Here is a 26,346-nt window from a genome sequence, read left to right as displayed (position 1 = left end):
TTTTATTACTTAGCCATTATGCATGGCAAAAATACTACCTGAAAAAGATTTGTTGGCAGGATTCTCATCCCTTTATGACTGATCTACAATTCATCTTCTACCAAGTTGAAAATACCTGCTGCCTTTCAACTATACAACACATTTTGACACATACATATGTTTCACCATTTTAAAACATTGGTTTAGAGAAACTCTCTGACTACTGATTTGGCTTCTTTGCAGGTATAAAGGAGGAGTGCCAGTTGACCCACTGAGCGCTCCAGGAAAGTACAAGATTGAAAACAAGTATGGAGTCCACGGTTTGATTATTAGCAGGTACGTAACGTCGACAAACTCAGAGCAAGATCACACCTTTCTGAAATCACCATTTTTTGATAGGAAGTTTCTGAAGCATGAACTGAAGGGTACCATTGATTTTCAATGGTCTGCACAATGTCTGCACAAGACTATGGGCAGGGTTAATGTATTATGCATTATACATAGATTGTATATAAATATGGACAACATGTCGCCACTTCCTTGCATGTATCCAAGGCTCCATGCGGAGCCTTGATATTGATGACCCAACCACACTTCCTCCTGACTCACTCGCGTTTTGATTTAATGCTTTAATTCTACAATCTGCTCTACCTGCGCCAGTAACAAATAAATGTTGGATTATACACTGTACTTACTTTTTTCCGACTCTCATGGTCCTTCATGGAGCAGTTGGCATGGTAACGTGTCACATCCTGTTTCTATGGCATCAAGTAATTAAAAGAAAAAACTTGAACATGCATCAATATTATATTAACTACCTAAAATGACTGAAACTCTCCTAAACTATCGGTACAAGTCCACTCTTTCACTAACATGGAGGAGGTGGAGATCATGACTTGTACTGGAGCCAGCCACCAGGGGGCGCTCTACTTGCTTTAGCTTCACTTTTGAGAGGCAGTTGCACATCTATCTTTATATAGTCTTCATGTAGTATGAAACTCATACTTTCAACTACTTCTCAAGTGAGAGGCCTAAACTAAGATTTATTGCTTAAAGTGGCGATAAATCCTCAGGTGACTCAAGCCAACAGGGTTTTCTTTATTTGTTTTGCTTTGGGCTAAGGAACCAAATTGGCGTTTACCTTTATAGTAGATAAAAATTATGGAAATGATTAAAAATTGATGGTTAAAAATAGTGGAAATCAAAAGAAAAGAAAGCTGACGAGGAATGTTTCCCAGAAAATTAAAACTTACACTTAAAATACTTGCATTTCTAAAGTCAAGACGGTTGAATGAAGGACAGTTTAGATTGCTGGGGGGCAGCCCAGGCTGCTTTTTTTCGTCATCTTCAAGGCCCCTCAGCTGTTGGTGTCAAAGAGCTGACCTTTGCAGCATTTGAGCTATGAATTCCTCCCACTGCTCCCTCCCTCCCTCCTTCCGTTCCCCTCCCTCTCGCTCTTTCTGAGGTGCTGGAAATCTCAAGTCTGTCATTACATTACTGGATCACTGAGGAAACTTTATGTTAAGTGCCTAAATCTCTTCAAAATTAAAAAAAAAAAAAAAAAAGCAAGCAGCGATGGGCTCTTTTAGAAGAAGGACTTTATGTGTCCAGCTCAACAGCTGAGAATATGGATCTTCTTCCAAAATAGTTCAGTTCAGGGTGAAGGTCACATTTCTTCCTTCTATTCTCACCCTCGGACTCCGGTTCAAGTCTCCGTCACAAGGCTGTTGCCGTCCTCGTATAGGCTACCTCCATTTTCAGTGAGCTTAAGCTGTGAGATCAGTTTCCCAAAGGAGCCGTGTGTGATGTCTTCCACTGTTCTCAAATATTGACTTTTAAAAGAGAAGTTTAAAAAAGTGCAGTGCTACAAACTACCGGGCATGACTCTAAGACTTACTGTTTATAGGCGTATCTGAAGAATAAGACAGGATGAAGCCAGAAAGACAAGATGTAAAGTTCATTAAGTTGTGATCGTCCTTAAACACACAGGTTTAGTTTTACCTGAGGATTGCGATTTGGAAATTACACCCTGTACCTCAGTGTTTCTTGTGGCACGTTCACACGGAAAAAGCAAACTGAAATTTGCTGCTACTTTCTGCTTCTCCTTCCCTACATGTCAGAGTTAATATTATCCCCCTGTGACCCTGCGTCCTCATACGGGGACATTTTATTTTAGGTTTGAGGCAGCTTCTTATTGTGCTTGGTTTAAACTTGTCGTCTAGAAACTAGTTGGTGTCGTTTCAGCAGATTCATTCTGAGGCCGATCACCGGACAAAAGTGGACAATGCAATACCTCATCAGATTTTACAGTTGAAACTTGTTTATTTATATTAATTAACTTTTCTAGTTTAATATGACACGTTAATTCTAACTTCGCTAATTAGCAAGTGCTTGTTATATTTTGTTACATATCGGTGACTTTGTTGCAATATTGAGTGAAATAATCCCTGTGTCCACAAATACGTCTCTGTTGTGTCTGGTATTGCAGGTGTGTTGTGAGTGATACTGCTGAGTACAGTGCTGTGGCCACCAACCAGTATGGCACCGCTACCAGCAAGGCTACAGTCACTGTGAAGAGTAAGCCTCTCTCTATCTCTGACTCGGTGACACATTATTCACCCGCCGTGTTTTCTCCTTGTAAAACATGACTTTCCTTTCTTCACAGGGCCATCCGGAGGAGCCCACTCCTGCCAGCTTGGCATGGGTGAGAGTTAGCAGGAAGTAACCTGGAATCTAAGGGGGGGTTAGACAGTGGGAGTGTCCGTGGCTAAGACACAACCAGTCCGACCACGTGAAATCATTTGACTTCAGAGAGTGCCGCCAGAGGCCTGATAAGAAGTGGAAACTATTGCAATAAGCTCCGCCCTCTGTTGGCTGAAGAGCACTGAGTAAACAAAGGACAAGCATCTATTCTGAGGAAACACTTGAGCGCTGATTGATAAACATCATTTAGTCAAACGTCCTTGTGTTGAACCGAAGTACAGACACAATTTAGAGCCTGATTTACACTGATCAGCCACAACATTATGACAACATTATTATATCACAGGAGAAGTCAATAACTTTTTCTTTTCGTTCACTGAATAACACAAAACAATTCAATAGAAACACAAAAACGTTTCCAAATGAATGAAAGGGAGCAGAAAGAAGAAGAATCTTTTATGATCCGCCCCTTTACCCCCACAATCAACTATCAAAAAATACTGATAATAATAAAATAGCTGTTGGCCAACACTGATAGTCACGTTCCATTTTAGTTCCCAAGATACAATTCTGTCCTACACAAGGAAACAAACAACTGAAACCATAAAAGAGAAAAGATTGCACAGGCACTCTGTGGTATGAAAAGGTTTTATTTTAGCATGGCGAAAATGGTTGAAAGCACATGGGCACACACGTTGCGGTCATATTGGCCTTCATCAGGGCATAGCAACAGGAAGTAGGACAAAGCTTTAAAAGGGCACCAGCAGGCACTTAGTGGATGGAGCCTTCCCAATAGTCACGCACCATGTGACTAACAGCTAGTAGGTTTCCAATTAATTAAAAACACACTGACAAAATGACATAGCATTGAAGAGTAAGAAAAGCTACAACAAAAAATGTGTTGATTAAAAGGAGGAAGCACAGTTAAATATCCATACTTCATAGAAAAGGGAAGAAATCACATTCCTCATTAAGGCCAGGGAAAGAAGTTGCCTTGAGCATGCAAATCGAAAATGTTTCTCTTTGGAAAGAGTTCCTTTCATGACTACGCAAAGGGTGTAACAATCAAACCAACATGCCTCACTATATTTCCTTAACATACTGGCTTTACTTGTTCTTTTAAATATAAGTTTCAATTTGGATTCTTTGGTTTCTTTGTTCAGACTGTTCCATAAACTGATTCCTTTTACAGAAACTCAATGTTCTATACGTTAAGTCCTGAATCTTTAAAGATCTCTGGTCTTTTTAAGTTGTACTTGCTTTCTCTTTTTTCAAATATTGAACATCTTAGCAAATGTTAGCAAGGTGGTCATAATGTTATGCCTGATTAGTGTATGTCTGATTTAAGCTGACTATTGTTCCATACTATACTATACTGGACTGCACTGCACTGCACCTGACCTCACCGCACCGCACCATACCATGCTGTACCATATAGTATGCTATACTGTACTATACTATACTATACAACACTACACCGCACCGCACCGCACCGCACCGCATACCATACTATACTATACTATACTATACTATACTATACTATACTATACTATACTGGACTGGACTGCACCGCACTGCACAGCATCACACCGCACCGCACCGCACCACACCGCACCGCACCGCATCGCATACCGTACCATACTATACTATACTATACTGGACTGGACTGCACCGCACTGCACAGAATCACACCGCATCACACCGCACCGCATACCATACTATACTATACTATACTATACTATACTGGACTGGACTGCACCGCACTGCACAGCATCACACCGCACCGCACCGCACTGCACCGCACCGCACCGCACCGCACCGCATACCATACCATACTATACTATACTATACTATACTATACTGGACTGGACTGGACTGCACCGCACTGCACAGCATCACACCGCACCACACCGCACCGCATACCATACCATACTATACTATACTATACTATACTATACTATACTATACTGGACTGGACTGCACCGCACTGCACAGAATCACACTGCATCACACCGCACCGCACCGCACCGCACCATACCATACCATACCATATACTATACCATACCATACTATACTATACTATATTTCACTGCACAGCATCACACCGCACCACACCGCAGGGCATTCCATGTATTTACTGATGATCTCCTTTTCTCCTTCTGTCACACATCTATCAGATATCCATTAGCTGTGATCACGCTCTTGTTCTCCCTGTCCTTTGGATCTGGAGGATTCCATCGCTGTGTGGACGTATGGTGGGTCGCCTTCCCGGACTCCCCATCCAACGTACCACCCCTGGCCCAGTGGTACAGAGATGGTACAGGGCAGTCCTTCATTTTTTTCATTCGTTCAGATTTTGCAGCGATAGGCCAGCATTGTTACTATTTTTATCTTATCAAACCAGCAGCTGTTTTTGGTCAACTGTGTATTTTGGTTTATTTTCCACTTGTCTTCTGAAAGATAAACTACTGAAACCAAGCAAACTGGTGGAGATGTCAGTGTGTGGAAGCGCTGCCCGCCTGACGCTGCCTCACCTGGCCAAGGACGACGAGGGCCTCTACACCCTCCGTATCTTTACAAAGGACGGCACCGCCGAGCATAGCGCCTACCTGTTTGTCTCAGGTAGGACACAACACGTCAACAACACTGATTATATAAACCTGCTGGATGTCTTTATCGCCACAGTGGCATTTAAGGCACAAACCAGGATCAGGTTTTTTAACAATAAGTAGAAAGTGAACAATGATTGTTATCAGAATATGATCCTGGTAATGAGACAGGCGGGCGTTTTATCACACGATACGGCAGACGCAATTTGCAGAAGAACTATTTTTCCACTCCCTTCAGATCCGATACTGAGTAAAATTCAGCCTAATGTGTCTGATAAACCTAAAAGAGTAATGTATTTAAAATCATAGCTTCATAAAGAATACAAGACATCAGAGTAATTTTTTATTTATTTTAAACTTGGAAGTATATTGAGGTAGTGGTCTTATTTACTATATAGACGAGCTAATACAACAACAGAAAAACCAAACACAGTCATACAAAACGTGAAAATGTTTCAAATAGTAAAAAAAGGAATAAGTAAAATAGTACAAGCATTAAAATAAATTATTGTTTAACTATTAAGAACTACTATAAAATGAAAACTTCCATCTTATTTCTGACCCTGTTCTCTCCTCTTTGTCCTCCTCATCATAAACAAGTCAGACTTTTGTAATTAATAAAACTCTTCCCTTCCCAGACGCCCCTGCCTCTGCAGCCGGGGCCCCCGGCGCACCGATGAGCGTCAAGGCATACGACATCAACTCGGACTACGTCCTGGTTGCCTGGAAACCCCCAAACACCGTCAACGAGGCGCCAATCACTGGATACTTTGTGGATAGGTCAGTCTGCACCCTGAAAAACTCCTTCAGGCTTTCTGTAAATAGACCAGAGCTGGCACACTAACATGAATACAGTGGGATTACACCTGTCTCGCTGCCAAGGAAGGGAAGGAGTTGGAGCTGAAGCCTTTGGTAGATTTAATTACCACATTTTAATTAGAAAATGTATCTTTTCACCCAAGAATGGGACGAAGGTTTGAGTATTAGTGTCTACTGTTGTTCGTACTTTAAGTTAAATTAAATATTTTGCGGTTTTGGACTCAATTTGTATTGTTTTATAGGCTGAACCAATATTATCAACACATCAATTAATAATCAAACTAAATGATATAATTAATATTATAACTACCGTAGTTATTGTTTTTTTTTTACAGTATAACTAAAAATAAAATAATAATTTGACCTAAATATTTCATGTAATTATTAAAGTCTTGCCTTTCAGATCTGTTACAACATACGTATATGCAACATATTAAACTGACACTACATGGAAACATATAGACATGAATTATTACTTACGACCAGTCAGCCACAAAGGACCAGTTGGAATACACTCACTCTATTTATCAAACAAAGAAATGAAAATGAGATGTGTCTGCATAATAATAATAATGTAATTAAATAAAGTATATAATAAGTATTATTATTATTATTTTGGGTTTATTTCAGTCAAATACACAGGTAAAACAGTGATTAATTTCTTTCTTTTTTTATGTTAAAGTATAATTTACAACACAAAAAAATACGCTTTTAAATCTGTTTAGTGTGTTACATGTTTTCATTTCTAATTCTAGTTTAACTCCTGTAATTAACATACATATATTACATAATTAATTCAGGTGTGAAGCTGGCAGTGACACCTGGGTCCAGTGCAACGACTCCCCGGTGAAGGTCTGTAAATACCCGGTGCACGGCCTCAGCTTGGGCCACTCCTACCACTTCCGCGTCCGGGCCGTGAACAGCGCCGGCATCAGCAGGCCGTCCCGCAAATCAGAAAAAGTGACGGCCCTGGACGCCGCCGAGAGCGAGAGGCTGCAAGGTACAGAAGAAGGTAAATACAGAAATGACGGGCGGCAGGACACCAGCGTCTCTTAACGGCTGTGTTGTTGTTGTTGTTGTCATCTCCTGCGACAGTGATTAAAATCGAAGGAAAATATGACATAGTGATCAAGGACGATGACCTGGAAGGTACAGTAGAGTGGAAAACACCCACCGGCGTTCAGAGTTTTTGTTTCCTACAACTTCCTTTAAACCACTTTATCGTAACCTCACAGAATACTAATACTTTGTCCCCCTTTCTGCCGTCATGATAACACATTAGGCCACTCATTGAAATGCTTTTTAAAAGTTTGTGGAAAACGCAGTGTTAAGATCATTTAAACATGTATTTAGAGTGCAGGTCTTCAGCAGAGAGTCTGAGACCCCTAGGGGTTCCATAGAGGTACTGCATGCCCGAAATCTTTGGTTGATTAGGCATTTTCTGTATATTTTTTAAATTTCCCTCCACAAATTTAAATTTTGTTAAATACACATTCACATTAATCCATCATATTTTAGTAAAGGGATGAGGGATAGCTTAATACTGAATGCAAAATGATAATAATAATGAACAACATTAGAACATTTCTTCTTCTTCTTGGTACCTAGTAAATCAGTTAGAGTTCATGCAGAGGTGGAACCTTGTAGACCACATTAGACCTAAGAACATTTCCTTGATCTCCTCTGATTTTCTGAATGAAAGCCACATGCTTCTAAACCTCACTGAGAGGCTCAGGTTCGCTATTTAAAATGGATGTGGAAGTTACCAAATATGGTTCATCGCCCCATGGAGGGTTGAAAGAGAAGCGTACTGTAAATATAAAGGCAGTGCAGCACTATAAATGTAAAAATGAAACATCATCAGTTCTTTGTGTTATTTAGTGGAGATCAATGAGTTTTCTCTGGAGATTCTGCAAATGAAAAAATGTTCTTTAGTTTTTTAGTTTAGTTTATTTCGGTCACATTCAGAATATGAATTCAGAGAAAAACATAAATAAAAGAGAAAAAAAACAACAGAACAACATGAAATTTATGTCAATATTCCATAAATACAGATACAGAATAGTAGGTTTTTACCACTTATCAACAAAACAACAACAAAAAAAGACATTTTAAAATGAATCTTTCAGTTTTTATGACGCTAAAAATCGACCAAACAGCTGAGCAACAAACATTTAAGCGACACAGCCCAAACTATTCTTCCCAACGTTTTCACATTCTAACTTTTGTGGTGCGATCTTTGCTCTAACTCCAGCTCTTCTATCACACTTTAATAAACTAAAACGTTGGGTTATTTTTGTTTACGCCGTTGCTGTTTTTTTCTTTAATTCACCCACTATTAAAAGTTTCTCCAAAGTGTGCCGAGTATCACCTTCTCAAGTTTAACACTAAAATTAAAAACGTCACCTAAAATAACACACGTTGGTGTGATGCAACAGACGGAGGTGTTTGTAGAAGTCCCACATTTCACTGATCACTTGTTTTTCATTGTTTTTTTGTTTTTTTTTAAAAAAAACACATTATACTTTAATTCTTGTCTATATTCTGAGTCTGAACAAGTATCTGTTGCTCTACCGGCTGCTAAAACTTAATGTCAAACGACTTCTCATCTTTTTTTTTTTTTTTAATTTTCCAAATGAATAGTTTTGTCTTTGTTAAGAACAAATATTACCCTCCTGCCGGCTGAGCCTTTGAGCAGACGCATTTGAAGACACTGTTTGTACAAATATCTGTAGAAGTGGAACCAGCTTTAAGAGGGTGCATAGTTTCTTCTATGCCTTTAAATTCATTCAGTTCCTCATTTTTAATCCACTCGACACCATTAACCACAAACTGGTGCTTAATGTGGGACTTGTGCAGCACCTGCTGCTGGATGAACTTTACCTGTGCCTCAACCCGGTTCACTCCCAATCTAGGATATGTAACTATTCCGGGCGAGCCCACAGACGTGCATGCATCAGAGGTTTTCAAATCGTATGTCGTGCTGAGCTGGAAGCCTCCCAGCCCCCGCGGACGAGCTCCGCTGTGGTACGTCATCGAGAAGGTGTGTGCCTCTTCACCTTTGGTCGTCCACTTCCATCAGTGTTAACGTGTAGTGAAGAAGTATAAACAATACACTGACCTCTTCAACTCTTTTTTTTTTTTTTTTTCTAGTTCCAGCTCCAAAAACACACACATCTGCCACAACATTATGACCACTGACAGGAGAAGTAAATAACATTTAAACCAAATTGTGACAATTTAATGTTTTGCTGGGCGACTTTTAGACCTGGTTTTCATTCATGTGGATGTTACTTAGACATGTAGCGCCTACTTAGACCAGACCCCCGACAGCAATGACACTCCTCGAATAATGCTTTAGGAACAACTAAAAACAAACAAAAAAAAAACATGAAGAACAGCACATGGTTTGGGGTTTGTTGCACAAAAAATACAGAATAAGATAAAATAAAATAAATCGTAAACATATACACGCTAAAATATACAAAAAAATACATCCTCAAAAGACCCATGTCCATTCTCTGATGAGTCACAGCTGTTTTGGAGGCACAAGGTCGACCTACACAATATTAGGTCATAATGTTATGGCTGATACGTGTATGTTCAATAAATCTTTCACATTTTTATCTTTGGGATGCACCACTACATCTAAACAAGATGTCATTTTAAAGTAAGATATTACACATGTCTTGGGAATTGTTGTACAAACAAATTTTCCCAGAATTCTTAGGATTTACTGTACCCGTCAGAGTTCAAGAGGTCACGTGTTTTTTTTTTTTTTATGCTGATGAAATATTCCATGCACATGATCGTGATCGTCACCCTGTAACACTTGCATTGTCGGGGCTTCACTAGTTTACAGTCAATGCAAAATCCACATATGGAAAAAAATAAAAATAATAATAATTATATTATTTTTGGACGCACAGACAATAAATCCATATGTGGTAAATTTCTACAGTGACATTGAATAATCACTCTTCATTATTGATCCTTAATTGTCACAGTTTATATTTGTAATTATTTAAAGTTATTTTATAATGATTTAACTTTAAAAGTTACATTTATCTTTGTGTTCATGTTACACATGCTCACGCTCCCTTTAACCTATTTTACAGGCTGCAAAATCTTTATTAATAGTATTGAGAAATGAAGTAGATCTTTAAAATCTTTAAATAGCAATTTTGTTTTTCAATGTATTATTTCTGTCACATACACAAATACACACTTAAGTATAAATAACGACAAAAATCTAAATCAAAGTGAACCCAAACTAACCAGAACACGTTCTAAAGTTCCTCCATGGGTTTGTGCAACATCAACGTCGTTGGTGCAGACAGTCTTACCTTCTCACCCCCTCCTCCTCCCTCCACTCCTCCCCCCTCCCCTCCCTGATTCTCCCACAGTGCTTAGCAGGCACTGGAGCGTGGCAGAGGATCAACACGGCAGTCAAACTGCACTCCCCTCGTTACCCAGTTTTTGATTTGCAAGACGGGCAAAAGTACCAGTTCCGAGTGTATTCGGTGAACATGTACGGCTCCAGCGAGGCCTCCGAGCCCTCTGAGCCCATCCACAAGGTTGACCAAGATGGTAAGACATGTCTGCAGGGAGAGGACGGCGGACGCACGACACGGACGCACAAATACATTTACAAGACGAGATGAGACTAAACAAAAACAAGACATTAAAAACACTGAATATGAGAGAAGCTACGTGGACATTACACACAAACAGTTAAACACATGTAATAATGACAGTGACTATGAAGGACGTGAGGACGGACGTGTCTTTGCTCTTTTAAAGCTTCTTTTCAAGTGTCAGTGGTTTGTTTCATTCATGCAGATAAAGATAAACAGAGAAAAGTCATTCAAAGTTTATTTTAAGACGAGGTGAAGCTTTTTGTTCTTCTTCATATTTGACCCTCTTCCAAACTAAACTTGTCTCCAGAAATAAGTTGTGACTCTGGAGGGAACTTTGGAGATTTGGGCAGAAGAGCTGTATCATATTAAAACTGGTCTTTACCACTGGAGTAGATCCTCTGTAGCTCAGACACGTTACACATGATTAACGGCTCACGTTGAACTCTTCATTGAAAGCGGGTGATTGTGTGTTGCAGGTTTGGAGCTGCCGGTCGGTACGTACGAATTAACGCAGGCGCTTTTTAAAGACACCGTTCACTCTGCTGTAACTTCACATGTTCCCCCGTTTGTGTGTCTGTCTCTGTGTGTGTGTGTGTGTGCTTTCAGTCCTCACACACACACATACACACAATTATACCCTCAACCTTCTGACCTCATATTCTGCCCTAAAGGTCTGTTTGTTCTGCAGAAACGTGCCAGAGCAATTTCCCATGACCTTTCAAAAAGACGCTGTGTTTAATCTACCAGGTTCACTAAAATCACTCCGTGTTGTACACAAAGAAAACCACCGTGATGACACACGTTTCGCTGCTGCGTGTTTTTACAGTTGCCTGTCGCTGCAGATCAGAGTGGGTCAGACCTGCAGACACTTGTATTTAGATTTTTTTCGGGGCATGTGATTTTAATAGATGCGTAAAAAAAAAAAAAACAGCAAAGAAATTGAATATCATAGCATTGTTTTGTTTCTGCATCCATTGTGTCATTTGCTACTTAATATTCGATCATTTAATATAAATTATAGATTTGTATGAAATAAAAAGCAACTGTCATTCTTAAAACAACATGTTAATCTTCCTCGTGAAACAGTTTCTGATCTCCTCTCTTCGGATGTCGATTCTTGGAACTGTGTTTTGAGTGAATCCGTCTGTGTTCACCGGGTCAGTGATGATCTTTTCTGTCCTGGACAGGCGTCCCCTCCGCTCCCGGTCAGGTCATCGCCACCAGGAACTCCAAGTCCTCCGTCTTCGTACAGTGGGAGGCTCCCAAACATCTGAAAAACCTGATGGGATATTACATCGACGGCCGCATGGTCGGATCCAAGGAGTGGTTCGCCTGCAACCACAAACCTTTCAAACACACCAGGTGAGTGTGTTTGAAATAATTAGCAGAGTGGTGGGGGGGTTATCATCTTTGTTTGTTTGCAACAACCCCCTCCTTGCAGATGTTTCACAATACGAGCATTATTAAGAAATCACTGAAAGACTAGAGGCCTCATAATTTGAAACGGATGCAGATTGTGTTAAGTTATTTACAGTGTCATGCAGTAACTTTGAACAACGCAACTGGCAGTGAGATCCCTTAATAAAACACAGTAAATTACTCTTGTAAAACAGATGTAATTAGAGAAGTCCCGTTACCCTCTGTAGTTTAGGTAAATAGATGGATTTAGCTTCATTCATCCCAAACTGGGAAGTTTCACAATTCCTAGATGACGGTCTCTGTCACATTTGAGTAAAACAATCATATTTCTATAAATGTCATACGTATGGAAGAGTATGAGTGCCACTCATTTGGAAAAAAAATTAGAGGAGATAGAATTTTTTTGTCATCATTAAGAAAAATTTAAGAAAAAAGTCGAAATTTCGAGAAAAAAGTCAAAATTTTGAGAAAAAAAGTCAAAATTTTGAGAAAAAAGTCAAAATTTCGAGAAAAAAAGTCAAAATTTTGAGAAAAAAAGTCAAAATTCGACAAGGCAAACAGTGTGTGACAATATCCAGGCCACCATTGACATGCAACAGTCCAGTATAACTGAAAATAAAAAAATAATCACAATACAATTTTCGGCGGCACCATACACATACGGTACTGCCGGTTTGCAGGTCAACTTTCTAGTTTCAACTTTTTGGTCAAAATTTTGACTTTTCTCTCACATGATGAAAAACCCCCTTACTCTACCTCCTCAAATTTTTTGGCCCTAATACTCTTCCGTACATGTGATCTTATTTTATCACATTTTATTTTCAAGGACCCCCGTGCAATTACACCACAGACCCCCCTCCTGGTTGAGAATCACTGTCATAGACAGTTTCATAGATCCCATTAAAGTAAGAAGAAGAAGTGGATTAGTAGGAAGAGAAGGAAAGAATAAGGAATGTAGATGGGGAATGAGAAGCAGAAGGAGGAAGATAAAAATCAGAAAGAAGGAGAAGGAGCTCCTCGACTTAAAATTTTCGTAGCGTCGCTCGTTGTTGTCGTTATCTTTATATGTTATGATGCTGTTGTGTTACTGGTCCGGCCCCTTTGAGGTCAAACCGTGCTGAATGTGGCCCCTGAACTAAAACGACTTTGACGCCCCCTCCTGCTCTGGGTGAACAGAGACGACTGTTCACTGTATCTCAGTTAAACTACAAGCTGTGAACGTGTGTGTCTCAGGTTTGTCGTGCACGGCCTGATCCCAGGGGAGAGCTACGTGTTCCGCGTCCAGGCCGTCAACGTGTTCGGCCTCAGCGAGGAGTCCCAGGAGTCCTCCCCCATCTCTGTGGAGCCCGCCCTCGGTAAGAAACACACAAATAAGTCATTAACGAAGCAGATGCACATTAAAAACTTTAAAACATAAATGGATTTAAAGTCCGACCTAGCTGATCCTCAGTCGTCTCGTTATTCTGTCCAGGCAAGGGTTTTGAATATGGTACGTATTAAAAAGGTGTGTCATTTCCTCCGACTTTACTCACTCACTCCTCCTTCTTCTTTGTCCACCTTCACTTTGCGTTATGCAGTTTAATCACAGGAAGCCATATTTCCCGTTCCACCCTGCACCACTCTGCCTTATAAACACATCTATTACCTGTCCTTTAGATGAATAAATTAGACAAAAAAGCATGAAAAATCCCCATAATTAAAATAAATCTTATGACTTTGTGTAAATAGTGTTTTTTTTTTTTTTTTTTGGTTTTTATTGAACATAAAACTTTGTGTTTGTCCAGCTACTCCCAGCGCTCCCTACGGCATCACCATGCTGGCCTGTGACGGCTCCTCCATGACCGTGGCCTGGAGGAGCCCCAAGCACTGCGGCGGCTCCAAGGTCAACGCGTACTACGTCGACAAGCGCGACGCCGACAGTTTGATCTGGAAGGAGGTCAACCTGAGCGCCGTCACAGAGAGGATCTGCACCGTGAGTGGCGCCGACGGGAGCATCCGTCGCATTCCTTTACGTTTTAGTCCGACGGTAACGCCCTCTGTCTCGTCAGGTGGACAACCTGAAGGACGGGACCTTCTACGAGTTCAGGGTCCAGGCCGGTAACATGGCCGGTGTCGGCGTCCCGTCGGCTCCCAGCGACCCCATGAAGTGTGAAGCCTGGACCATGGACGAGCCAGGTACAGGAGCGTCCTCCGGGACTCTAGTTTTCAGAGCCCATTTAAGACCAAACGCTGTATTAGAATTACCACATCTCACAGTGGTTTGCTCTATTGACAAAATTCAAAGTGTGGCCGAACACTGGGAAGTTGTGCTTTCGTCTTGAAGACCTTCGTGACATCTCAAGGGTGTAGCTAATTTAGTTTTTACCAACAAATTCCTCCAAAAAACTCGTGGAGTGATGGGGTACGGTGGAATTGACCTAACGAGCGTCTCTGGACGGTGGGAAGAAGCTGGGGAGAAGCTACTCAGACCAGAGGACTCGAACCCAGAACCTTCTTTAGTAACTTGCTGTAAATTCTGAAATGTGACTTCTTGTTTTAAAATCAAACCTCTGTCGTATTAGACAGTGATTAGCTCGATAACACTTTCTCATATCCGATACTGATACGGCAGCCTCGAGGATCGGCCGATACTGGTCCGATACCGACCCGATTGAAAAGTTGTTAATAATACGTGGATGTAATTTGCTTGATACTGTCGTCTAAAAGCATCACAGTACAACAGCTGTTCTGATCCCCTAAAGAAAGAAGGAAAATATGTGACCACAGCTGAAGTTTTACTGGGACTTTATTAAACCTTAAAGCTCACATAGCTTTTAACAGCATTTGCAAACACTGCACCAGCTGCACCATTCAATGTTTGACATAAAATAAAAGTGCAACTTAGTGCAAATGTTTAAATTAAATGAAATACTTTCAGTGTATAAACAGAAAAGTCACATTACACCTCAATGACATTGCAAAGCTGCAATAAATAATTGTAAGAATTAACATAAAATAATAGCATCTAGATTAATGTAGGTAGAAGTTACACATAACTTCTTAAGACACACAATCAATACAAAAAAATATATATAAACCTGATTTGCTGCACCAAAAAAAACAACAAAAAAAAAACCAGAACAACCCCTTGAGACACTCATTCGTGGCAACCCTGTCCAACCCTGTCCAACCCCGTCCAACCATGTCCAACCATGTCCAACCCCGTCCAGCCATGTCCAACCATGTCCAACCCTGTCCAACCCTATCCAACCCTGTCCAACCATGTCCAACCCTGTCCAACCCTGTCCAACCATGTCCAACCATGTCCAGCCATTGCAACAGCTCGACGACAGTGTTACGCAAAGTGAAGTTGAGGATATATGAGATAGTTTGGGCTTGTGGATCAGATCGGACGGGTTCTAATCAAAAACATCTGACACACAATCCAGGCCAAAATGACTGGACTAGACACTGATCCATCGGATCGGACCATCCCTAGTATCAGAACTCTACAGAAGCACGAAGCTGAAGCGTGTTCAAGATTATGTCCCTAAACATCTGTTCTGTCACTTAAACTCTTCCTTTAGATCAATCCCAGGGATTTTAGTTGAAAAATATCTTAAACTCGTGGCGTTATAGAGGCAGAGACCGTCTTCTCTGTTTGGTGCTGATGATGATTTATTTTTTTTATATATGTAAATAACTGCTCAGGTCCAGCCTATGACCTGAGCTTCAGTGAGGTCAGGAGTCACTCTCTGGTCCTCCTGTGGAAGGCTCCAGTTTACACCGGAGCAAGTGCCGTGACTGGATACTTCGTGGATATGGCCAAGAAGGGCTCGACAGAGTTTGTGACCCGGAATGAGGAAGCTCTGAGCCACCGTTACCTGCAGGTACAACTCCTGATGCACCACGTGTGACGTCTTAGGAACGACCCAGCGCCTCCGAAACCTCATGGTATTTTGATCGTTTTCCTGCAGGTGACTGGACTGGAAGAGGGCGAAACCTACGTGTTCAGAGTTCGTGCCGTCAACGCGAACGGCGTCGGAAGACCCTCGCAGCTGTCTGACCCGGTCTGTGCCAGAGCTCTTCCAGGTATCAGAGACTTATCATAGCTGACGTCTACACTGTCAACTGTTGTGGAGGATTCATTCTGCATCACACACAGCATCATAGACTGACAAGACCCCAACTCTTCTAAAAGTTCCTGCTGGGCCCCTCCGTCCTCATACGGGGACGCTAGGTTTTATCTTTTATTGCAGCTTATTCTGCTTCATTTAAACCGCTTGTCGTCATTAGTGGACGCTTTGGTCTAGTGGTAGCAAAGGTAAAAATGTATTTACTTACACTTATTTACGTTTCCAGTTTCATATGACTCACAAACTTAACACATTTTATCACGTCGCTAATTAGCAAGTACAAGTTGGGGCTTCGTTGTTCGTAATTCTGTCTTTGCTCAGCCATGTTCAGGTATTAAAATAAATAAGTTTAACATTTTGTCATACATTGGGGACTTTATTATGATATAAATAACGAAATAATCCCAGTGTCCACATATGAGGACATTGTTTTTATTTTTCTACTACTTCCTGTCCAAAGATGATGCTTAGTTTTCGTGCATCTCAAGCCCTACTGGTTGTAAATACTGTGGAGAAATTAAAAATGCAGAACAAATAAAAGCCTAAACAATAAAAGAAACCAAACAAGGAAATACAGACCGATGCAATGCAAAGTTTAAATGTCACAGATTTTTTTATTTGTGTTTTTAATCTTAAAAACTAAAAGCATAGATAAAACACATAAACATTTATGCAGATAGTGTCTGAGGGTCCTTGGCCAGAAAAACATTGAAGACTCCTGGTTTAAAGCCTTTATGTAAAACGATAAATATCGTAAATAAAGAAAAAAAAACCTATCTGAGCCAAGACTAACCTAAGAGCTTACACTATTATTTAGTTTATTTTTAAAACTTCCTTAACCCTGTCTTTGAAAACCGGCTGTTCATTGTTACTCATTGGTTATTTCTCCCTTCAATTACTAATTTATTATTTACAAGGGCAGGAACCTTAGATAAGCCTCAGCTTATCATTATTATGAGTGAATAGCAAGAATGTTGTGCAGTGAAAAAACACACAGATTGTCCTGCAGCTCAGTCTCTTGAGCCGAGAAACAAACTGAGGATACACATTTGTTTCTGCTCGTCCCCTGTGAATGAAGTCTTTACATGTTGTTCATATTCACAGGCACTAAGGAGATTGAGGTCGGTGTGGACGGTGAGACCGGAGACATCTTCCTGTCTCTTGAGGCCTGCGAGATCTGTGATACGTCCAAGTTCGTGTGGTCGAAGAACTACAAACCCATCGGCGACTGCCCCAGAGTCTCCGTCAGCGCCAAGGGCAGAACGTAAGGGGCTCAGAGGCTTTTCATTCGCTCGGTTTCTTCCTTGTTCTCGGCAGCAACGATTATCTAAAAACGATCAAATAATCTGCCGCGCGATCAGTGAGTAAATACGGCAGAGCAAACAGTGTGCTGAGCTCCCCGTGACGTCATGCTGCAGAACCGGATCATTCAGTTTCCTGTTTACTATGATTACTTGTTTTTATCAAACACGATCGCTATTCAGGAGAGTGCACGTTGATAAAAATGAGAAAAAGTCATAAACCAGGACACATTGTTTGCTGTGAAATCACATTTAACATGTGAAGTTACAAGTATTTTTTTTTCGATAAAACCACAACAGAACGAGGTTTAAAGTCTTTATTGAGACTTCAGTGATCCACAAGAGAAATAGGTGTAAGATAGTTTAACAAATGATACTAATGGTAATGAAATAAAAGCTTAATTTTATAAAATAAAATAAAATAAAACAAATCAATTAAAAAAATAATAAAACAATTAAAGCAGCAAAATTGATAAAAACAATATTAAAAAACACTAGAAGCTTAATTTAATTTTAATTTATTTTAATAAAATCAAGCTTATTAATTATTATTTATCTGAGAGTTGTACTATTGTACTATAATAAAATAAAATACTACAAATCTAGGGCAAATTTTTGGCTCAGCTCAACTTTATATATATAGCACTTTATATATAGCACCTGAGATCTGCTGAGATATTTCTCTGGTTATCCAGATGTGTGATTTGATGATGCACATCACCAGCCAGAACAAGCGTCTCTTTGAATCAGTAGATACATTTAAATAGTCCAGAGGTGATGGTTCTTTTCCAGACATAACTGCATCCGTTTTGTTGAAATTTGCCTTTATTTTGAAGTTCATATTTGAATTGCCAAAGTTAATTCTCGTGTCTTGTGTCACAGCTCCAGACTCACTTTCACCAACCCTGATAAGGACGATTTGGGCCGATACTCTGTGGTCGTCACCGACACCGATGGAGTCTCCAGCAGCCACACTCTGACTGAGGATGGTGGGTTATGAACTTTACAAACTGCTGAATACATATGAAGCAGATTTCATAACTGACCATGTTTTGTTTGTTGTTGTTGTTTTTTAATCGGCTCTGCAGCCTTGAACACCATGCTGGAGCTCAGCCATGCCATCAGAAACCCAGGTGAGCCTCAGCAGCAGACCCGTCCGCTGTCATTTAATCATTAGCTAACTGCTTCCCTCACCGTTGCGCGTCTCTGTCTGTGCAGTCATTCCTCTGAAGCACGGCCTGAACTACGAGGTTTTGGAGAAGGGCCACGTGCGTTTCTGGCTGCAGGCCGTCAAGCTGTCCCCGTCCGTGTCCTACAGGTTCATCGTTAACGACAAAGAAGTCACCAGCGGGGAGGTACGATGCCAGCGTCACCCGGCAAAATTGCTGCATTTCCTGTTTTCTGTGCCCTGAGGTTTATTTCATCTCCGATGAACTCCATATTACAACCATAGGTTAGGTTGCTGGCAAACAAACCGGACGGACTCGCCGCCCCGGTCGGACAGTCAGCTCTAGTGTCACTTCAATCGCCAAGTGTCGTCTTAAAACGCCTGATTATGATCAAATAACAACACCCGGTAACAATACAAACCGTGCAGCGTGTTTGTCGAGTCCATTCGTGATACTGATACACAGATGTAGCTGATGCATGTTACATTAGAGGTAAATGAAGTGGTTCTAACTCTATCACAGGTGAGTTAGCTGCTGTAATGGTTGAATATAAGAGGAGAATGATGCATTCAGGTTAACTGGAGGATAACTGCAGGAGGCCTTGAAGACTGGAACAACAGATGGGTAGTAGTATGGAACTCCGCAGGTTACAAACACACAACTCCAGGCTACATGATTGTAACATGCCATACAGTAGTGGCACACAAATGCACAAAGAGCAGCCTGGTCCTGGAGCAGCACAGCTAAGGAATGGTTCAGTGTCACCTGAGCCGGCGCCAACTATCAAACTAATCCTTGTTAAAGTCTAAACAATAGCTGCATGTGTGGTGTCGGCCTCATTAACCTTCCTGTCGTCATGGCTCATAGTTAAATCTCCAGCCTATGACACCGCTTATATTCAATCACAATAGCAACTAACTCACCCTGTAAATAGAACCACTGTTTTCACAGACAGTTTTATCGTCGTACGTCTCGTATCGTCTTGTTCCTCCTCCTCTTCTCTCTCGTTTTTTGCCTCATTTAGAAAGTCAAGAATTATATTTTCCTAAAAGTCACACCAGTACTCAGTCAAGATTTATTCATCCTGAGCTTTTGTTTTCCACGCATTTTTAATTTCTCCACGGTATTTGGGATCAGTACGACCTGAAAACTAAGCATCATATTTGAACAGGAAGTAGTTTTTGGAAACAAAATGATGTCCTCATATATGGACACAAAGATTATTTCACCGTATATTATAATATATATAGTTGCAAATAATGAAGTCCCAACATCCTCAAATGAGTATTTGCTAAGTAGAGAAGTCATAGCTCATTACTACTGATAGAACTTGTTACGTTTGCGTGTCACATTAAACTAGAAAAGTTGATAAGCATGAACAAACAAGTTTTAACTGTTTTAACTTTTGTCACGTGATGGGCTGTAGAATGAATCAGCCGAATCGCTCGCTGTCATGTTTTCACACCAACTAGTGTCTAGTTATGAGGATAAAAGTTTAAATGAAGCAGAAGAAGCTGCAACAAACCTAAACCTTAATGTCCCCATATGAGGACGCAGGGTCTCAAGAGGTTAAAGGGCACTTTTCATACAAAAGATGCAGCCCAAAGTGCTTTACATAAAAACAAAAACAAAACAATAGACGCAACACAGATGCACACACATGCAGATATAAAAACACTGAGGAATCAAGAACAGTGAGGAAACACTATCCCACGCTCACTGCTTTGAGGTTAAGGAAACACTAGAAAGATGAAAATAAAATTGTATAAATTATAATTATAATTACTTAAAGGATGAAAATAAATAAAATTCAATTAAAAGCCACTAAAAAGGTAAGAATAATATTAAAATTAGTTAAAAACCAGACTTAAAAAATAAAATTATAAAAATCAAAAACCACTTGACCAAAAAGACAAAATAAATAAAAAAAATGTAGGTGAAAGACAGACTTAAGAACATAAATTGATAAAATAATTATAAATTCAATAAATAAAATGTAATTAATTAGTTTTTAGTGTTTGAAGCAGCATTTTCATATATTTTGTATGATTGTATCTCTGTTTTTTCTGTTGTCTATATAGTAAATGAGGCCACTACCTCAATATACTTCAGAGTTTAAAGTAAATAAATAAATTACTCTTAGGTCTTGTATTCTTTATGAAGCTATGATTTGAAATGCTCTACTTTATTTAGGTTCACCAGACACATTAGGGAGTATTCACACAAAGTATCGGACCGGTATCGCCACTAATGTTACTCGGTATCGGTGGTATCGAACATCACTAATGGTAACTCCAGTAAAGCGAGTAAATCTCACTTTCCTGTTGTCCTGTCATTGCAGGGCCATAAGATCAGTCACGACGTGGCTTCAGGAATCATCCAGATGACGGTGGATCATTTCACCAGAGCCGACGAGGGCACGTACACCGTCCAGATTAACGACGGCAAAGCCAAAGCCCAGAGCTCCCTGGTCCTGGTGGGCGACGGTGAGTCTTACCGTCGGTCCCTGGATAAGACGAGGGACCATTTAAATGATGCACGCTCGTGCTTTATTAAAGTTTTGGATGAATTAATTGGATTTTTAAGTGTCGGCTGTTTTCTTTTTTTCCGTTGCAGTGTTCAAGGCAGCCCTGAAGGAGGCTGAGTTCCAGAGGAAAGAGCACATCAGGAAGCAAGGTATCGACGCGTGCACATGTGTTGTGTATTTAAAGATTCGTCTGTGATGACCTTCATGTCATTTCCACTCTTTTCTTTCAGGTCCACACTTCTCTGAGTACCTCTACTTCACCGTCACTGAGGACTGTACCGTCATGCTGGCCTGCAAGGTAACAAACACCACACCACATGGCGAAATGTTATTTCCTGGTGATATCACCGTCAAACGAAACCCTGAAGTAAATAAACCTCCGTGTGTGATCGTCAGGTGGCCAACGTGAAGAAGGAGACGACCTTCCACTGGTACAAAGAGGATGAAGAGATAGTTCCTGATACTCCTCCTAATGTCATGTCCGGAGCCTGCGCCCTTCCCATCCCCCTGGTAACGTCACCGGCGGCAGCATCGACCACACAGTCTGACCACAGCAAACAAAGACTAAATAAATAAGAGCTTCACCTGGTTGTTTTTGGATAGGACGTAGGAAAATATTGATCAGAAACTGAGATAACATTATATACAACTAAATATATATGTATATATATGTAGCTTTACGTGCTGTAAATGTTTTTGTGTCCCCTCACATTGAAAAATAACCGAATTTGTTATAAACTGATGTTTCAGAGTAGCCAGAATTTATGATTTATAATATAATTCATCATTTTAGACTTTTATTTGTATGATAATCTAGGTGTCGTTACAAAATAAATCAATATATAAGAAGAAAATGATAAATAGGTGCACACATAAGATAAGATAAGATAAGATAAGATAAGCCTTTATTCATCCCACATTGGGGAAATCTCATAAAAAATCAAATATAAAAATATAAAAAATATAAAAAAGCTGTATCACAACCAAACAAGGCAGTGTCCAAGTAAGAAAATATGGAAAAAAGTATGCTTTATTGATATATATATATATATATATATATTAACACAGTGCAAGGTATAAAATAAATATATGTATTTAGGAGGTGAATAAATTAATATATGTTGTGTTTGCATGTGTGTTGTTTTACTGTTACACTGTAATTTAGCTCGTTCATATTCTCCAACAGTTTGAATGTGTTTAAAGTCACATGTCGCGTGCTCTTGTTGACACGACGTCCACCTGTTCATTCAGTTCTCCAGAAAGGATCAGGGTGTTTTCAAGGCCGTGCTCAGTGATGACAGAGGAAAGGACACATCTGTCTTTGACATTTCAGGCCAAGGTTTGTCCTCGTTGTTCAGAGCGCTCAACTTTTATAACTTCATAACTGTGGTTATATTGGACGCGTTTCACTGCATTTATTGTGCGTTTCCTTCTTCTTTCTTTTGCAGTGTTTGAGGACATCATCAATGCCGTCGCCAAGATCGCTGGTAGGTCGGGTCAGCGGGACGTCTGAGTGTCTTTCACTAGAGACTCTATGGAAGGAGCCGAAAACTTTCAAGGACCAATTAAACATATGTTTACTGCCATTTGTGTAAATACTAAATACGAACCTAAAACACCTGTTTCATAGAAATAAAACAAAAAATGTCATTTTACAACATTTATCATTTTCAAGTTATAGATCTTGAAGGTTTCAGAAAGTGAACAGTATCAAACTGGCACAGTCAAAGTGAATGAGTTCATTTCAAAACTATTCTAAAGCATACTTTAGTGCTCCAGCTTTAACATAATTTATTGGTCAAAACATTGAACAACGTTCCTCACCCTTTCATGAGGAATAAAAATCTTTAGTTTTGTCTCCAACACTCGTTTTAGCTTGGCTAGCTTCAGGGCTTCATTCGCTAGCATCTGGTCTTCCCTCACTCTTCTCAATAAACCGATATAACTGTCGTCGTCTTTTCTCAGTTTAGCTGGTTTGGATTTAGCATCAGTTGAAGTGGACGTACTGAAATATTTGTCCCTTGTTGCAAGCAAGAAATGCTGATTTACGTGGCGTCACGATCATATCAGACTTTGTATTGACCCAAAGCTAATGTAGGAGGGAGTCATTGGTTTAATGTGATTGTTTTATTGGCGCGGTGGTCCCCGCATTTAATTATGTACTTTTTTTTTAATGAGACGACATAACTTGAAGAATATATTACAAATTACTTTTGCGGGCCTCCAAGCTATGGCTCGGGGACTCCAGTTTGAGAACCGTTGCTCTACAGAACCACAGTTATGTGCAGTATATCCACAACTAAAACTGGTAGAAAGGGGAAAAAAGGAAATAATGTGCATTATCATTAGTAACATGGAGTTATCTGTTGCAGAAAGGTGAGTTGTTGTTGTCCAGCTGGTTTGAGGTTGTTGTGAGTGAAAGAACATCTGGACCTGTGAATTGGACACAATTGGGAAGACGCTAAATGTGCAAATTTTCATCTGATTGTCTTCTCTCTCTCGTTTGTTCCCTTCAGGTGAGTCTGCCTCTGACCTGGTGTTGCAGTGTACCCCGGAGGGCATCAGGCTGCAGTGCTACATGAGCTACTACACGGAGGAGATGAAGACCGTCTGGAAGCACAGGTACAGGCTGAGATGCTTTATTTGACGGCACCGAGTACATAACGCTTCAAATATTGACTCGAGCTTCTGACATGGAACAGAGCTTCCTGTTACTTGAGTTTGCGTACTTGCCTGGGGCCCCCCTCACCCATACGACTTGTTTGTTTTTTTATATATGTAAAAGCAGAGACTATTTGATCGTGTTCTTATCGTGAAAGGAAATGGAAGCAGAGACACTTTTAGTGACAGACTCTGTTAGTGTTTCTGTCGGATGATTTCAGTCGATACGCACGGGTCAGGAACATTCGACTTTAACTCTTTATTTAATATTAAATGTTGGCGATCAAACAGGCGCCACAGAGAAGAAAACACCACGACAAGAGCTTTTTAAAGTTCACAAAAGGTTTTATTTGTAGACTTGACTTCGTGCTTGTTTAAAAGCTTATCCAACAGCAAAGTAACCACCGGTAATGTCAAAGCACACGGCCACGGACACAAGACCAAGACAATAAAACCATGGCCATGTTTGTTGGCGTTCCGGGTAGTCGCATCAGTTGTTTTCAATCCCACAACTTCATAAGATCACAAATAAAATGGTTTATGTCAGCGCCACAACTTGTCCCCACCTCAGGAACTTATTATATTGAGCTTAAGATATCTGGTAAAAAAAGATAATTGAGATAAAAGTGGAGATTTCTGCGTTAGAGTGAAGTAATGATTTAAACTTCAACTATTAAATGATGCTGCTACGTCCTCATTAGGCCTCAATGAAAATGGTGTGAATTCCATGTGAGTAAAGGTTTAGTTATCTAGATCTTTAGATCTAGATCTTTTGTATTTTAACCCTCTTATGAAACACATTATGACGGTAAAAAAAAACTAATATACAGTGAATATTTGGTATTTATATGTTTATATACAATCAGCCATAACATTAAAACCTCACAGACAGGAGAAGTAAATAACATTGACCATCTTGTGCCATTAGAGGGTATCATCACTGCCACCTTAGGCCACGCCCCCTGAGTGGCAAAAACATGGTGAATGTATCAGTAAATACAGAGAGGCCTGGAAAAATGTCAATTATCAGATCAAATTAAGGAGAATTGGACTCGACGATGATCCATACGAGCTAGTATGGATTTGAAAAAGTGGATTAGCATCAGTTTCAGTTAGTTTAAGTTCATTTCAGTTATCATAAATGTCGCTAAATAAAAGATGCTAACACTAAGAGCTTTACTGAGAAGTATCGTTAGCCATACAATAACGTAGCATTACAAGGATGACGAGGAGTGACCACAAATATTCAGTTTATTGTTTTGTTGTTATTTATTGTTGGAACTGAAATAGTTACTGTCGGCAGTAACTACGACAAAACAACAACATCCACAAACTTATCTGACAGCCTCCAGGACGTAACTTAAGAAGTAACTTAAAGGTATGACTTAATTAAAAAATACAGCATAAATTAATATTACCTGACACCAAACGTGAACCACAACACCAGGTTTCTGTGTCTGGATTCCAGTTGTTTCTTCTTTGGCTTTTGGGAGCCTGTAAAAACACATCTGACTGCTTTTCAAATCTGTTGGTTCAGTCACCTCTTCACCTTTTTATTTTAATTAATTTTACACTTTAGACCCTATTAAAGTTTATGATTCAAGCTAATGCTGCTAATCTCCATGATCAACCGTCACTTTTTACCACTCGGCGGTCGTAACCATGGAGACTTCACTAGCTGTGATGTTACGTTCAAACCCTCTATACAATGTTCTGCTGAGAAACTTAGACATGTAGCACCTAGACCAGACCAGACCAGACCATGCACCCGCACCCCATAGCAAAGACACTCCTTAATGGTCGTAATGTTCTGCCTCGTCGGTGTAGATGTGGTGAGAAGTTAGAACAGTCGGTCGAGAGGAAGCAGCTGAGAGAATTTAAATGCGTGAGTTTGAATCTAAGGTGAGCGGTGCGTGATGTGACCCTGCAGGGACAGTAAGATCGCCTCCTCTGAGAAGATGAGGATCGGTGGCACGGCCGAGATGGCCTGGATGCAGATCTGCGATCCGTCCGACAAGGAGAAGGGTCACTACTCCATCGAGATCTCAGACGGCGTGAAGACCCACACCAGGACATTCGACCTCTCTGGACAAGGTGAAACAAACCCCCTTATTATTTATTATTATCATCCCTGTAGGCATTTGTTTATTTCTTCTCCAGTTTGAGCTGAAAGTCAGTTGTTGTGTTTATTTCTTTCAGCTTACACCGACGCCTATGAGGAGTACCTGAGACTTAAGTAAGTAGCTTTGATCCTACAGCAGTTTTGTGAACGCGTGTCCGAATCATATCGTAACCTTGTCGATGTTTTTCTGTCTTTTAGGGCAGCTGCATTTGCTGAGAAGAGTGAGTACAGATCTGTTGCTCCTTTAGTCTTTTATGGGTTTATCATTGTTTATCATTGAGG

The 26,346-nt window shown here is 40.2% G+C and overlaps 1 protein-coding gene across 1 annotated transcript in view; it reads left to right on the top strand.

Moving 5' to 3' along the window:
• Positions 1-26,346, top strand: part of myom2a (myomesin 2a) — a 35,445-nt gene that overhangs the window by 5,176 nt on the left and 3,923 nt on the right. Inside the window, exons 6-37 of the mRNA XM_047577471.1 lie at positions 223-315; positions 2,468-2,556; positions 2,645-2,683; positions 4,913-4,999; positions 5,143-5,304; positions 5,930-6,071; positions 6,911-7,110; positions 7,206-7,259; positions 9,026-9,153; positions 10,517-10,700; positions 11,227-11,244; positions 11,938-12,112; positions 13,403-13,524; positions 13,641-13,658; positions 13,954-14,141; positions 14,218-14,344; positions 15,860-16,038; positions 16,126-16,240; positions 17,389-17,548; positions 18,468-18,574; positions 18,674-18,718; positions 18,804-18,940; positions 21,096-21,240; positions 21,371-21,430; positions 21,512-21,579; positions 21,678-21,791; positions 22,533-22,620; positions 22,730-22,768; positions 23,798-23,903; positions 25,873-26,036; positions 26,142-26,178; positions 26,263-26,285. Coding sequence (XP_047433427.1) covers positions 223-315; positions 2,468-2,556; positions 2,645-2,683; positions 4,913-4,999; positions 5,143-5,304; positions 5,930-6,071; positions 6,911-7,110; positions 7,206-7,259; positions 9,026-9,153; positions 10,517-10,700; positions 11,227-11,244; positions 11,938-12,112; positions 13,403-13,524; positions 13,641-13,658; positions 13,954-14,141; positions 14,218-14,344; positions 15,860-16,038; positions 16,126-16,240; positions 17,389-17,548; positions 18,468-18,574; positions 18,674-18,718; positions 18,804-18,940; positions 21,096-21,240; positions 21,371-21,430; positions 21,512-21,579; positions 21,678-21,791; positions 22,533-22,620; positions 22,730-22,768; positions 23,798-23,903; positions 25,873-26,036; positions 26,142-26,178; positions 26,263-26,285 — 3,413 coding nt within the window. The remainder of the gene's footprint in view (positions 1-222; positions 316-2,467; positions 2,557-2,644; positions 2,684-4,912; positions 5,000-5,142; positions 5,305-5,929; positions 6,072-6,910; positions 7,111-7,205; positions 7,260-9,025; positions 9,154-10,516; positions 10,701-11,226; positions 11,245-11,937; positions 12,113-13,402; positions 13,525-13,640; positions 13,659-13,953; positions 14,142-14,217; positions 14,345-15,859; positions 16,039-16,125; positions 16,241-17,388; positions 17,549-18,467; positions 18,575-18,673; positions 18,719-18,803; positions 18,941-21,095; positions 21,241-21,370; positions 21,431-21,511; positions 21,580-21,677; positions 21,792-22,532; positions 22,621-22,729; positions 22,769-23,797; positions 23,904-25,872; positions 26,037-26,141; positions 26,179-26,262; positions 26,286-26,346) is intronic.

This window comes from Mugil cephalus, chromosome 2 (assembly GCF_022458985.1).
Source record: "Mugil cephalus isolate CIBA_MC_2020 chromosome 2, CIBA_Mcephalus_1.1, whole genome shotgun sequence".
Classification (NCBI taxonomy): domain Eukaryota; kingdom Metazoa; phylum Chordata; class Actinopteri; order Mugiliformes; family Mugilidae; genus Mugil; species Mugil cephalus.
This window is presented reverse-complemented; position numbering and strand designations above follow the sequence as displayed.